The 12,686-nt window shown below is 47.1% G+C and overlaps 1 protein-coding gene across 1 annotated transcript in view; it reads right to left on the bottom strand.

Annotated features, from left to right (window-relative positions):
* LOC126983970 (uncharacterized) overlaps positions 1–11,018 on the bottom strand; it is a 135,484-nt gene extending 124,466 nt beyond the window's left edge. The window contains exons 1-2 of the mRNA XM_050837247.1: positions 10,956–11,018; positions 9,719–10,350 (exon numbers count right to left, since the gene is read on the bottom strand). Of these exons, the coding sequence (XP_050693204.1) occupies positions 9,719–10,034 (316 nt within the window). The 5' untranslated portion in view covers positions 10,035–10,350; positions 10,956–11,018. The remainder of the gene's footprint in view (positions 1–9,718; positions 10,351–10,955) is intronic.
* Positions 11,019–12,686: the final 1,668 nt, after the last annotated feature.

Consider the following 12,686-nt stretch of genomic DNA (forward strand, 5'->3'; position numbering starts at 1 on the left):
TCTGAAGGTAGGCATCATCTCTAGTCTTGGAACCATCATCATGTAATTTATTTTTTCTGTATTTCATTATCAACACAGATTTAAATGAGTTGCGTGAAAAGTAGAACCAGGAAGAAGTAAAGAAACAGAAATGGATAAATACTGAGGGATGTGTTCATGACCTTTAACTGATTATAATTCTACCTTTTTTTTCATTAATGTATTATTGCTATCTCTCTTTCGTTATCATCGTGTCAGTCAGTTTTTCTCCATGCTTATTTTCTCTTTTTTTCCTTAGCTCTGTTCCCAAACTTTTCTTCCTCCTCTTATTAATAATACGTCACTTTTTGTCTTATTTCATTGCCGTCATCTTCGTCCGTCAGTTGGTCATGCAGTCTTTTTCCTTCTTGTTTGTCTTCTTTTTTCTTAGTTCTATTTCCAAACTCATTCTTCTTACTAATATCTCCAAACTCATTCTTCTTACTAATATTTCCAAACTCATTCTTCTTAGTTCTATTTCCAAACTCATTCTTCTTACTTCTATTTCCAAACTCATTCTTCTTACTTCTATTTCCAAACTCATTCTTCTTACTTCTATTTCCAAACTCATTCTTCTTACTTCTATTTCCAAACTCATTCTTAGTTCTATTTCCAAACTTATTCTTCTTACTTCTATTTCCAAACTCATTCTTCTTACTTCTATTTCCAAACGCATTCTTCTTTCTTCTATTTCCAAACTCATTCTTCTTACTTCTATTTCCAAACTCATTCTTCTTACTTCTATTTCCAAACTCATTCTTCTTACTTCTATTTCCAAACTCATTCTTCTTACTTCTATTTCCAAACTCATTCTTCTTACTTCTATTTCCAAACTCATTCTTCTTACTTCTATTTCCAAACTCATTCTTCTTACTTCTATTTCCGAACGCATTCTTCTTACTTCTATTTCCAAACTTTTTTCTCTCATTTATATTCGTCTCTGGGAACATTTAGCGGATCTGCCTCTCGTCGCCCTGCACACTTTCTTCATTTTACAACCTTCTCCAACACGTAGTCGCATCAATTCATTACCTCGAGTGCTCTTCCTCCCTTCCCCTCCCCCCCCACATCCCCCATACCCAACACTCCCTTCAGCTCCAACGTTCAGCACATAACTAGCGCAAAACTTCATTATATCGCTGCTCCTCCTCTCTCTCCCCCCCCTCCTATCTCCCCATTTCCCTTCCGAAGTCTAGCGTACAGCACCCCCTCCTCCCTTCCTCCCCCTGCTTCCCATCCCTCCCATCCCTTTCGGTCCGGCGTAGAGCAGATGTTTCGCAAAAATTCTCGGGACGCATAAAATAGAGTATGACAAACGCAGATGCATCGTAACAAAGGAACAATGCAACATTCACTCTTATTTCCCTTGTCGTAGAGTACCTCCAGTAATAGTATCGGTAGTCGGAAGGGCTCCGTTATTCTCCTTTCCTTCCTGCTCTTATTCCTCTCTTCGTCCCGTGTTGCCACCTCGTCTATCAGTCCTTCCCTCTCTTGCCTCTCTCTTTCTCAGTGTTCCTTCCTTCCATTCCCTGTCATTCCTTCCCTTCCTTTATCCCTTCTGTCCTCCGTTCCGCATTCCCTCCCTCATTTCTCTCCTCGTTCTTATATTCCCTCCTTCGTCTATCAGTCCTTCCCTTGTCTCTCTCTTTCTCACTGATATTACCATCTCCTCTCATCCCTTCTCTTTCTTTATCCCTTCTTCCTTCCGTCCCTCCTCTCCCTTCTCTTTCTTCATCTTTCCCGGTATTCCGTTTTCTCTTCCTCATTCCTTCTTTCCCTCCATGCCTCTGTTTATCTCTCTCTCTTCCCCTAGCTGTCTCTTGTTCATGATCTCCTTCATCTTTCCCTCCCTAAGCCTCTTTACCTCACCTTTTCTTCATCCGTTTATTTCTTTCTCCTTCCATTGCTACTCTCCTTCTTTTCTTCCTTTCTCCTTCTGTCTCCTTATGTCTTATCCTTCCTGTCATATTTCGTCGCTATCTCTTTGTCTCCTTCTTCCTTCATATCTCCTTCCCTCCTTTCTCTGTATGTCTTCCTTCCACTCCACTTCCTTTCCTCTCTTCCTGCTTCCCTCTTTCTCTCCATCTCAGTGTCTCTTCCTTCCTCACTCTCTCCATCCCTCCCTCTCTGTGTTCCTCCCTTGTCCTCTTACTCTTCCTCCCTCTTTCTCTCCCTTCTCCAGTTCCTCATATGCATCGGCCACAAACATCGACACATAATGGAAGTTTTTAGTGTCAATATTTCACACTTTCTGCCTGGCGCTCGTAGGTAAGAAAAAAAATCGCATCAGTGAGTTATTTTCTTTTGCTCTTCGCCGCCGCTGCTGCCGATGTCGTCCGGGCGCTGCGCAGTCTGGCGGGGAGGCGATGACAAGGTAAAAAAAAAAAGCGAAAGTGCAGCGGGCGATAAATAATGTGTAGGCTCTCGTGTCCCTCTGATTGGCTGGCCCTTGTGTCTGGTTAGCCGCTCATAATTAGGTATTTCTTTATTCACGGTAATTAAGGGGAGGAGGCTGTCTCTTAATTACCTTTGTCTGTTTTGTTTATGTATCGTCTCTTGCTCTATCTTTCTCTTTATCTTTGCCTGTCTCTGTGTTTGCGAATGTCTATCTATCTAATTATTTATCTATCTATTCATATCTATCCATGTATCTATCTATCTCTCAGTACATCTTTTTTTGGTATTCAACTCAATTTCAGATAGTAATAATCGACTAAAGTAACATAATCAATTGCCTTTATGAAAATACGATAACATTTGGAATTACGACAACAAGGGAGGAAGAGGAAGAAACAAGAATAGCGTTGATGTGTTTCTGCCTCTGCGGTGTGGTGGCGACGGGTCTTGAGGGTTGATGGTGTTGCGACGAAGAGAAGGAGGAGGAAGAGGAGGAGGAGGAAGAGAAAGCACGTAGAGTAGGAGTATTCCAATATTGTAAAGAGGAGGAATAGAATGAAGCAGTCGGTAGGGTGAGGGTGTTTCTGTGTTGCAAAGAGGAGGAAGACGAAATAGGAGGTAGAATGAGAATGTTTCAGTGTGTAAGGAGCAAGAGAGGTAGTAGGCGGAATGGGAGTGCTTTTGTGTTGCAAGGAGGAAGAGACAAACAGGGCAGCAGATGGAAGGGGTGTGTTTCTGCGTTGTGTTGCAATGGTGTGACGGAGGCGGGACGGGGCGGTGTGTTGCTGGGGTGAAGTTGCGAGAAGGGGGAAGGAAGGAAGGTGGGGGAGAGGGTCATGGCAGTAGGCGCCAACCCGGAAAGTCATGCAACACTTGGTGACTGAGGTGTCGTGCAAAGGTTGCATATTGTGGGCCCAGGAACACTCGCGCGGGGCCACAGACACGCGAACACTCACCACAGACATGCAAAACCAACCACGCTGTCTCTGTCACACCCATTCACCAACTACACACAATCCCCCCCTAACCTTCACATACAAACTCGCACACACACACATAAACACAGATAGCATAGCCCCCTTGAGGATAAAAAAGCCTAAAACCCTAATCCCTAGAGCTCCCGTGGATAGCGATAAGCTGGGCAAACACCAAGTCGTTCCAGGCTACTCGATCGTCCGTGGGCTGGTTAACAAGAGACCCCGTTGCTGGCCGCTGCGGAAGGGAGAGAGCGAGGGAGTGAGAGAGAGAAAGAGAGAACGAGGGAGGGACACAACCATGGCCACCTGACGTCATAGGTAAAACATCAGGGAAGCGATACACGCAACCTGTCCGGGGGTGAGTGACGTGCGTGGTGGCGGGCAGGTGAGGTGAGGGTGGCCGGCGGGTTATTCTTGCACTAAAAACCTGGAAACACACGATTAATGAGACGACCTTGAACCTTCCGTGTAATTATGAGACGAAGAAAGGTGGTATTAGCCGACTCTTTTCTCTCTCTCCCTCTCTCTCCTTCTCTCTCTCTCTCTCTCTCTCTCTCTCTGTATCTATTTTTCGTTCCCCAAAACACATAATAACAAGAGGAGTGCGTGTGTGCCATTGGTTTAGTAGCTGTCATAGGAACTTTAATCTACGCCTTTGGGAGTAACTTAATAATTCACTGATCGGTCTTTACTGCGCAAGGGTCCATCACGCGATACGTCCCACAGTACCCGGCGAACGATAGCTTTAAAGGGGATAAGGAGATAGAGAGATAGAGTGGAGACTTAATTGATTTGGGAGCAGAGGAAGAGAATGTGAAATACGTGAAGGAATGGAAGGGTGAGGTTGAGGGTAGTGAGAAAATGGCTGCTGAAAAAAGAAAGAAAGAAAGAAAGAAAGAAAGAAAGAAAGAAAGAAAGAAAGAAAGAAAGTAATAGAGTGGTGAGAGCAGGAGCAGGATATAAATGAAAGGGCGAAGGGTGAGGTGAAACACAAATTGAAGAGGAAAGAGATAGTGAAATACGAGATTGAAGAGGAGGAAAAGGATGCCGGTAAAGGAGTGAACAAATGGAGATAAAAAAAAACGTTCTACAGGAGGCAGTAAAGATAGCAAATGTAAGGACAGATTGATGAGGAAAAGGATAGCAAAATACGAGATTGAAAAGGAGGAAATAAGGGTGGCGATGGAGGATAGACCAAATGGAGAGAAAAAAAAAGTGATATATGAGGAAGTAGCAGGATGGTGATGAATTCGAAGTGACGAGGTGAAAAAGACATGATAAAAATGGAAAAGTGAAAGTGGAGAAAAAATGTGGAGGAGGTGAGGTGGAGAAAGCAAAGTGAGGGTGAAGATACAGTAGTGGATAAATGAGGTCAGTTCAAGGTGGATCGGTAGAGAAAGTAAGGTGGAGATAAGCAAAGTGGGTGAGGATTAGGTGGAGATAATGAAGTGGAGGAGGCGATCTTAGGCAGCCAGTGGAAGTGACTAACTGGAAAAGGCAAAGTGGAAGACTATACGTGAAATAGGTAAGGTTAAACAAGCAGGTGGAGGAGGCAAGGTGGAAGACGACAGGTGAAATAGGTAAGGTGAGACAAGCAGGTGGAGGAGGCAAGGCGGAAGACGACAGGTGAACGAGCTAGGGTGGATCTGGAAGGTGGAAGAGCTAAGGTGGAATAGGCAGAAATAGGAATACGCCTCTTTTGGTCACTCTTCTATACTCTTTTTGATAGGGGCAGTCATTAGCGGGCATGTTCTCCTTTTCAATGATTTTTTTAGACCTGGACTTTCTTTCTTTACTGTAAAAAAAATGAAATAGACAAGGTGGAAGACGACAAGTGGAAGAGTCAAAGCAGAGCAGGCCAGGTGGAGGTGGAGCGTCAAGGTGAGAGGTCATGCGTGTGTATTCTAATTTCATCGTCGTCTTTACCAACTTGAAATTAATGAAGTGTTGCTGGCGGCCAAGTCTTCCATCCTCGCTTAACAATCACCTGCCTTCACACATACCCGACTAAATTCACGCTGAGGCAAAAGAAAAACATAATCACCAGAAAAACGTCTCCCTCTCTAGCCCAAGCCGGTTTACATAACGCCAAAGAAAACGTGCAGGAGGTGAACTGTAGCGAAGGGACTGAAGCAGAAGGAATAGTGGGTCAACGGCTTGGTTCTGGAGGTCTCGTAGCGGGGTAAGACTTAGGTACGGTAGAGTCTTGGGCCCAGGTCGGTGTGGCAATCTGACGTAACAATGGCGAGCTCATTTAGCCGAAGAAACAAAGGTTGTCTGAAGGTCCTCTAGGGCGCAGAGCCGGGAGTGTTTGAGGAAGTTCTTTTTACCGAGAAGGAAGATGAGCTGCATGAGGAGGAGGAGGAGGAGGAGGAGAAGGAGAAGGAAGGAAAAATGAATGTCAGAGAGGAAGGAAGACGGAGGTTGATAGGTTGAGTGGGACTGGTTGTTTATTTTTTGCTTTGCTCTCTCTCTCTCACTGTCTCTGTTCTTCCTCGTTTTCATCCTCTTTGCGCTGGGGCTGTTGTTTTAATGCTTGTCTTGTCTCTTTGATCTGCTGAGTCTTTCTTCCTTTGCTCCTCTGTTCACTGTCGCGGGTTGTACTGTATCTGGCCGCTCCTATTTGCCTCTGTCTGTCTGTATATAGTTGCTTTTTGCCACTAATGTACTTCTCGTATATCTTCTTGTTTGACTACAGCTTATTCCGTCTTCCACTTCTCCGCTCGTTTCTGCCCTGCTTGTCATTTCTTTCCCATTAGTTTATTCTCTCTGTGTCCTGTAATTTTTGACTGTCTTCCAATTACTGTGTCTCCTATCTGTCCATTTTTTTTGTGAGTGTATGTTTTTGTGAGTGTCTGTGTCTGTGTCTGTCCGTTTGTGTGTCTATCTATGTGTGTGTCTGTCTCTATTTCTCTCTCTCTCTCTCTCTCTCTCTCTCTCTCTCTCTCTCTCTCTCTCTCTCTCTCTCTCTCTCTCTCTCTCTCTCTCTCTCTCTCTCTCTCTCTCTCTCTCTCTCTCTCTCTCTCTCTCTCTCTCTCTCTCTCTCTCTCTCTCTCTCTCTCTCTCTCTCTCTCTCTCTATCTCTCTCTCTCTCTCTCTCTCTCTCTCTCTCTCTCTCTCTCTCTCTCTCTCTCTCTCTCTCTCTCTCTCTCTCTCTCTCTCTCTCTCTCTCTCTCTCTCTCTGCACTCAAGCTCCTCTTACCTCCCTCTTCCATTAATTCTGTCAGCTGTTGCGGAGTCGTGTTTCATCCCTCCCTATCTCCTCTTTCTCACCTTTCTCTCTCTCTCTCTCTCTCTCTCTCTCTCTCTCTCTCTCTCTCTCTCTCTCTCTCTCTCTCTCTCTCTCTCTCTCTCTCTCTCTCTCTTCTCGACAACCAAATCAGGATCGCCTCTCCTTTTCACGAACCATTTTTCCTGCCGGTAAATCATTCTAATCACAGTTTGTTTTTTACTCCGTTCGTTTACGCTTCCTGGATACGTTTTTTGGCCTAGTAGTATATGTTAGGTCATTGAATTGAGGATATACCTTCTCTCTCTCTCTCTCTCTCTCTCTCTCTCTCTCTCTCTCTCTCTCTCTCTCGTTTCATTTTCTCTCCCTTCTTCTTTCTTTTCTCCGCACTCTCATCCCCCTTGCCTCTTCCTCTTTTGCATCAACCACCTCCATTATCATTTTTCTTACACTATCTTCCGATCGTCTCTCCTTCCCTTCCTCCTCCTCTTCCTCCTCCTCAGCGCGCTCGCCTTCTTAATAATTTCCGCTTTCCCCTTCTTCGTTTTCTCCCTCTCGCCCTCCATCAGCCTCAGCAGCTCATCAGTGACCTTCAAAGTGTTGCAGGAATCCATTTATTTAGTCTCATCTCCCCCCTTGAATCGCCCTCTATTTTTGAGTTTGCCTCGGCCCAATTTCCTCCTCACCCTCTCCCCCTTTCCTCTACTTTTTTTCCTCTCTCTCTCTTTCAACATGAGGGAATAAGTAAATGAGTTCTTGATATGTTAAAAAGAAGTTAGGTTACAATGTAAATTATTATAAAACTCTAGTTAACTTTTTGGCATGGAGTGACGTGTTATGTGTATGTATGTTCAAAATGCTGAGTAATGGAAGACACAAACTACGTTCTCCAGAAGGGCTAGAAACAAGTAAAATACCCAAATTAAAGATGCCTGTAAAAGGTTTTCACGTAAAGTAAGATGTTAACCCTTGTAAAATGATGGATAGTTCGAGTGAAATTAATGTTCCAACTATTTCAAAAGTGATGGGAGTTTGCCTTTCAGATGAAGATATGAGGTTATTTTGTATTGTGTTGGTAATATTCGGTAAAAAAAGTGATTCTAATAATGATTTTTTGATCAGAACTCCCGAATTTCTAAAGTAATTCAAATACCAAAGGACTTATCCGTAGAGTTTAATGCAAGGCGTTTTTCTATATATTGGTGAATGATGGATATTTTACCATGCCTATTAGAGTTATGTGAGTAATGATGTTGTCAACGTGCTTACGAAATGTCATAATTTCTCGAGACAGGTTCCACTCAAGGAGGACTGTTTGACATCATACGCTTAAGCAGAAAACGTGGGCTTCATAGCTTTGTGTAAGGTAGAGAAAAATGTATTGTATACTGATAGAATAATCAATTTATCGATACGTGCTTCATAAATTCCTGTCTGAGGGGGACCTTGTGATATTTCATCTCTGAGAAAACTATCACCTTACTTTACACTGCCAATTATCAGGTATTAATTAGCTCCTAAATATAGTTCTCTCGTCCCTCTTTAATTGTTTTAGACTCACACACTTCATAAATTATTGTTGTTCAGAGAAATACAACCTTATATTACACGGCTAATCATCAGGTAGTAGTTATTATGTCGCCATGTAACTATTTCACACTTGCACTCAAATGTCAGTTCCTATAAAAGTCGTTCCCTTGATGTTTAACCGCCAAACAAGAAGGGGATTTCCCCGAAGACTTCACACACCGCTAGTTAATTGCTTCAGTTTCGCATTCAGGTGTTAGTCCATAAAGGTGGCGCTTATGTCGCTCGTTGATTGCCTCGGCCGCGGTGTCGTGCGTGAGTTGTGTCCGGGCAGTACGTCGGTGTCACTTATGGTCGCTTGTTGGGCGGAGTGGCCGGCGTTTGTCTTGGGGTGAGAGGTGGTGTTTAGCGCCCCTGTTGTCGCGGTGACCTTGTGGAGCGTTGCGTGCACGAGGGAGGCAGGGAGGGATGGAGGGAGGGAGGTTACTCTGACCCCGCGTGGACGAGTGTTTTACGAGTTTGTGTGTGTGTGTGTGTGTGTGTGTGTGTGTGTGTGTGTGTGTGTGTGTGTGTGTGCGTGTGTGTACTGTGATGTATGTGTAGGTTAATATATAATGTGGTTCTGTGGTCAATAAATCTATCGTTTCTATATGTATGTCTGTTTATCCATCTCTGTCTACATATCTGTCTATCTATCTATCTATTTATCTATCTATCTGTCTATCTATCTACCCACATGTGTGTGTGTGTGTGTGTGTGTGTGTGTGTGTGTGTGTGTGTGTGTGTGTGTGATTAACTCCCGCTAGTGTAAATCTGTGTCACTATCTGTGGTCGTGTGCGTGTGCGTGCGTGTGTGTGTGTGTGTGCGTGTGTGTGTGTGTGTGTGCGTGTGCCTGCGCATGTGCAGCTTAGGAACGCGTGTGTGCGTGAGCGTGTGAGCGTGAGTGTTTCTACAAATCTGGGTCATGTATGTGTGTGTAGAAGTTCCGGATAGGCGCGCTACCTATCCTGCGCGCGCATGTGTGTGTGTGTGTGTCTGTGTGTGTGTGTGTGTGTGTGTGTGTGTGTGTGTGTGTGTGTGTGTGTGTGTGTGTGTGTGTGTGTGTGTGTGTGTGTATTCCTTTTCCCACCAACCCTATCCTCTCCCCTTCTTTTTCCGTCTACCTGTCAACTCCGGTTTTCCTTTTCCTTTCTTGCTCTCCTTCCCCTCCCCTCCTCCGGCCGCCTCCCTCCCACTCTCTGCCCCCCTCCCCCCCACCCACCCCGTGTCCCTGCGAGCCCAGTGGAGGCTCGCAACACGGCCCCATAAAAGCCTCTTGGAGACGAGTGGCTGTCAAACACTCGGGCCTCCTTGGGCTAATGTGGAGGATCTTGCCGCGTTCACGGTATCGGTGCGTCGTCTGCCGTGTATGACGCCCTTCAGAAAAGTTGCTAATGGACACAACAAACTTTACGCCGTTATTTTCCCTCCCTGAAAGCCTCGGTGGAAGACGGAGGAAGATGCAAACATGAAACAAATATGAAACACGGGAACGGTTATGAGAGAGGGTGTAACTAGTGTGGTGCTTACCGTAGGCAGGAGTTTGTGGAGTGGTGGAGGTGGTGGTAGAGGTGACGGTGTGGTAGTGCGGTGGTGGAGGCGGGGCGGAGTCACAACATTCCCGGTCAGGTAACTCACTCCCTGAGCCGCGCCCCGCCAGCAGGAGCAGCCCCACCACCGCCACCAGGGTCCCTCGCACACCAAGGGGTCGCCTGGAGGTGTGAGTCTTGGCCGTCTCGTCTGCCATCCTCCCGTGCTTGGTTGCTCCCGCTTGCCTTGAGATGTGCTTACTCGTGCCCCCTCGAGGCCGTGTCGCTGCTGAAGGTGTCGTGGCCGAGCTGAGCATCGAAGCCGCGCGGTACCATCACCCCGCCTCGCCGGCAGGAGGGTCAGGAGGGTCTGCTGTGCCGTGTGCTCGCTCGATGCGCCGTGAGAGTGTTATGAAGTTGGCTCTGCAAGAACTGTCAGGCGTCAGCTGCCGAAAGCGTCACTTGTCAAAAAATATGAGCAGCCTGGTCGAGAGAAAGAGTTTTAGCATAAATAACTTCAGTGAAAACTTGTCTGAACAAATTTTCCAAAACTTTCCGGACAACGCAGCGTCTCTAAGTGAAGAACTTGATTTTTTTTATCAACACCTCTTGCAAGTTGTTCTCTGATATTACCTGAAAAAAATATATACGTTAGCTAGCCATGGGGAGCTGCTCGGGGGCTTCTGGGCTGGTCCACCAGTTTACTGCCACAGCGGGCTGGAAGGCTGCAGCCGCTAAATTACTGCTCACAAATTTTCAGAAATACATCCGAAAATTATTGCTTTTACGACACCTCAAGATCGTGCATGAGATGCGGCTCTTTTTCTCACTTCCCTCCCCAGTGGAGTTTATCTTTTACTCGAATCTGAAACTGAGTACATTCATCAGGTCACCGCGGCGTTGAACTGCACCGCGCCAGGCAGGGAGGGCGGAGGGGACAGGTACCTTGGGCGAGCCTCAGGCCTCTTATAACTGTGTCAGCGTGACGAATTGTCTCTCAGTCAGTCGGCCGCGCGAGCCCCCCTCCCTGTACTGTGCCCCTCGCTGCTCCTCAACTAAAGTCGGTGCACATCACAAACGGAACGCCGCCAATCAATAATATACTGAAACTGGAGCATGAGAGCGAGGCACTAAGTTTTGGGCGGCGGGCGGGCGACGCGAGGCGCCTCTGCTCCCGTGTCCCGGGGAACCGTATCGACTGGAGGTAATCGTTACGGCCTGGACCGTCGATACTTCACTCAGGTCATCGGTAACTTGGCGGAAAGCCCTGTGCGTAAGCGAGCGTCCTTCCTACCTCACGTCTGAACGGTGACTGCCAGCACCTCGCCGGCCCCACCCGACCCAACCTGTCGTACTCCTCCTCACACCTGCGTCGAGGGGGCGTGGTGGGCAGCGGACCAGGGGTGTGGCGGCAGGGGTGTGGTCCGGGGAGCCGTGGAGAGGTGGAGAGGAAGGTGTGGCCGGGCCGGAAGGGCGGGAGGGGCGGGGCGGGAGGGCGGCGGGTGGGGGGGGGGGGGGCAGGGAGAGACGCGCCAGTGGGTTAGGAAGTAAAGCCGAGTGTTCCAGAGAGGAAGAAGGTCGTACGGAGGGGCGTGATGGCTGGTGGCGGCCAGCGAGAACCCGAGAGAGAGAGAAAGAGAGAGAGTGAGAGAGAGAGAGAGAGAGAGAGAGAGAGAGAGAGAGAGAGAGAGAGAGAGAGAGAGAGAGAGAGAGAGAGAGAGAGAGAGAGAGAGAGAGAGAGAGAGAGAGAGAGAGAGAGAGAGAGAGAGAGAGAGAGAGAGAGAGAGAGAGAGAGAGAGAGAGAGAAGGTATATCCTCAATTCAATGACCTAACATATACTACTAGGCCAAAAAACGTATCCCGGAAGCGTAAACGAACGGAGTAAAAAACAAACTGTGATTAGAATGATTTACCGGCAGGAAAAATGGTTCGTGAAAAGGAGAGGCGATGCGAGACTGTAAGGCCGGCTAGGACACGGGCGGAAGTGACTTGAGGATAGGAAGAGGAGTAGGAGTAGGAGGAGGAGGAGGATTAGGAGAAGGAAGAAGAGGAGGAGCAATGATCGTAGTTATGAGGGAGGAGGAGGAGGAGGAGGAGGGGAAAGAGGTGGCAGAGAGGACGATGAGCAGAGGTAAAGCTAGAAATTCGAGCGAGAGAGAGAGAGAGAGAGAGAGAGAGAGAGAGAGAGAGAGAGAGAGAGAGAGAGAGAGAGAGAGAGAGGGAGAGAGAGAGAGAGAGAGAGAGAGAGAGAGAGAGAGAGAGAGAGAGAGAGAGAGAGAGAGAGAGAGAGAGAGAGAGAGAGAGAGAGAGAGAGAGAGAGAGAGAGAGAGAGAGAGAGAGAGAGAGAGAGAGAGAGAGAGAGAGAGAGAGAGAGAGAGAGAGAGAGAGAGAGAGAGAGAGAGAGAGAGAGAGAGAGAGAGAGAGAGGAGAGAGAGAGAGAGAGAGAGAGAGAGAGAGAGAGAGGAGAGAAGGAGGAGGAAGAGGAGGAGGAGGAGGATGGTGAACAGCAGGACGGAAACCTTATTGCTAGGTGACATTGAAGGCTGGGGCGAGGAATCCCACGCCTCCAAGGGACGTAAGTTGAAGGGAATGGGAAGCCAAGGATAGAGAGAAGGAAGGAGTGGGAGGAGGAGGAGGAGGAGAGTGGGTAAAACGCGCAGGAGTAGTGGAGGAGTGACGAGCATGCCAGTAACGTAAGGGGAGGGAGTTGAAGAAGTTGCAAGAGTTTAGCTGAGTGTGCAGATGAAGTTTAACCCTGAGTGATCTTGTGGTCTGTTAGGAGAGAGGAAAAGTGGAAGCAGGACTCACAGGAGGCGAAAGTGCGTGTAACTCGTGTGTGAGAACTGGAAAATGAGAGCCTCAGGATTTCGTAAACAACTTGAGCTAAGTGAGTGAAATAGGAGTGCGGGAAACGAGAAGAAAGAGGAGGAGGAGAAGAAGAAGTAGGTGATGAAAAAGATGAGGGAGG

This window comes from Eriocheir sinensis, chromosome 55 (assembly GCF_024679095.1).
Source record: "Eriocheir sinensis breed Jianghai 21 chromosome 55, ASM2467909v1, whole genome shotgun sequence".
Lineage (NCBI taxonomy): Eukaryota > Metazoa > Arthropoda > Malacostraca > Decapoda > Varunidae > Eriocheir > Eriocheir sinensis.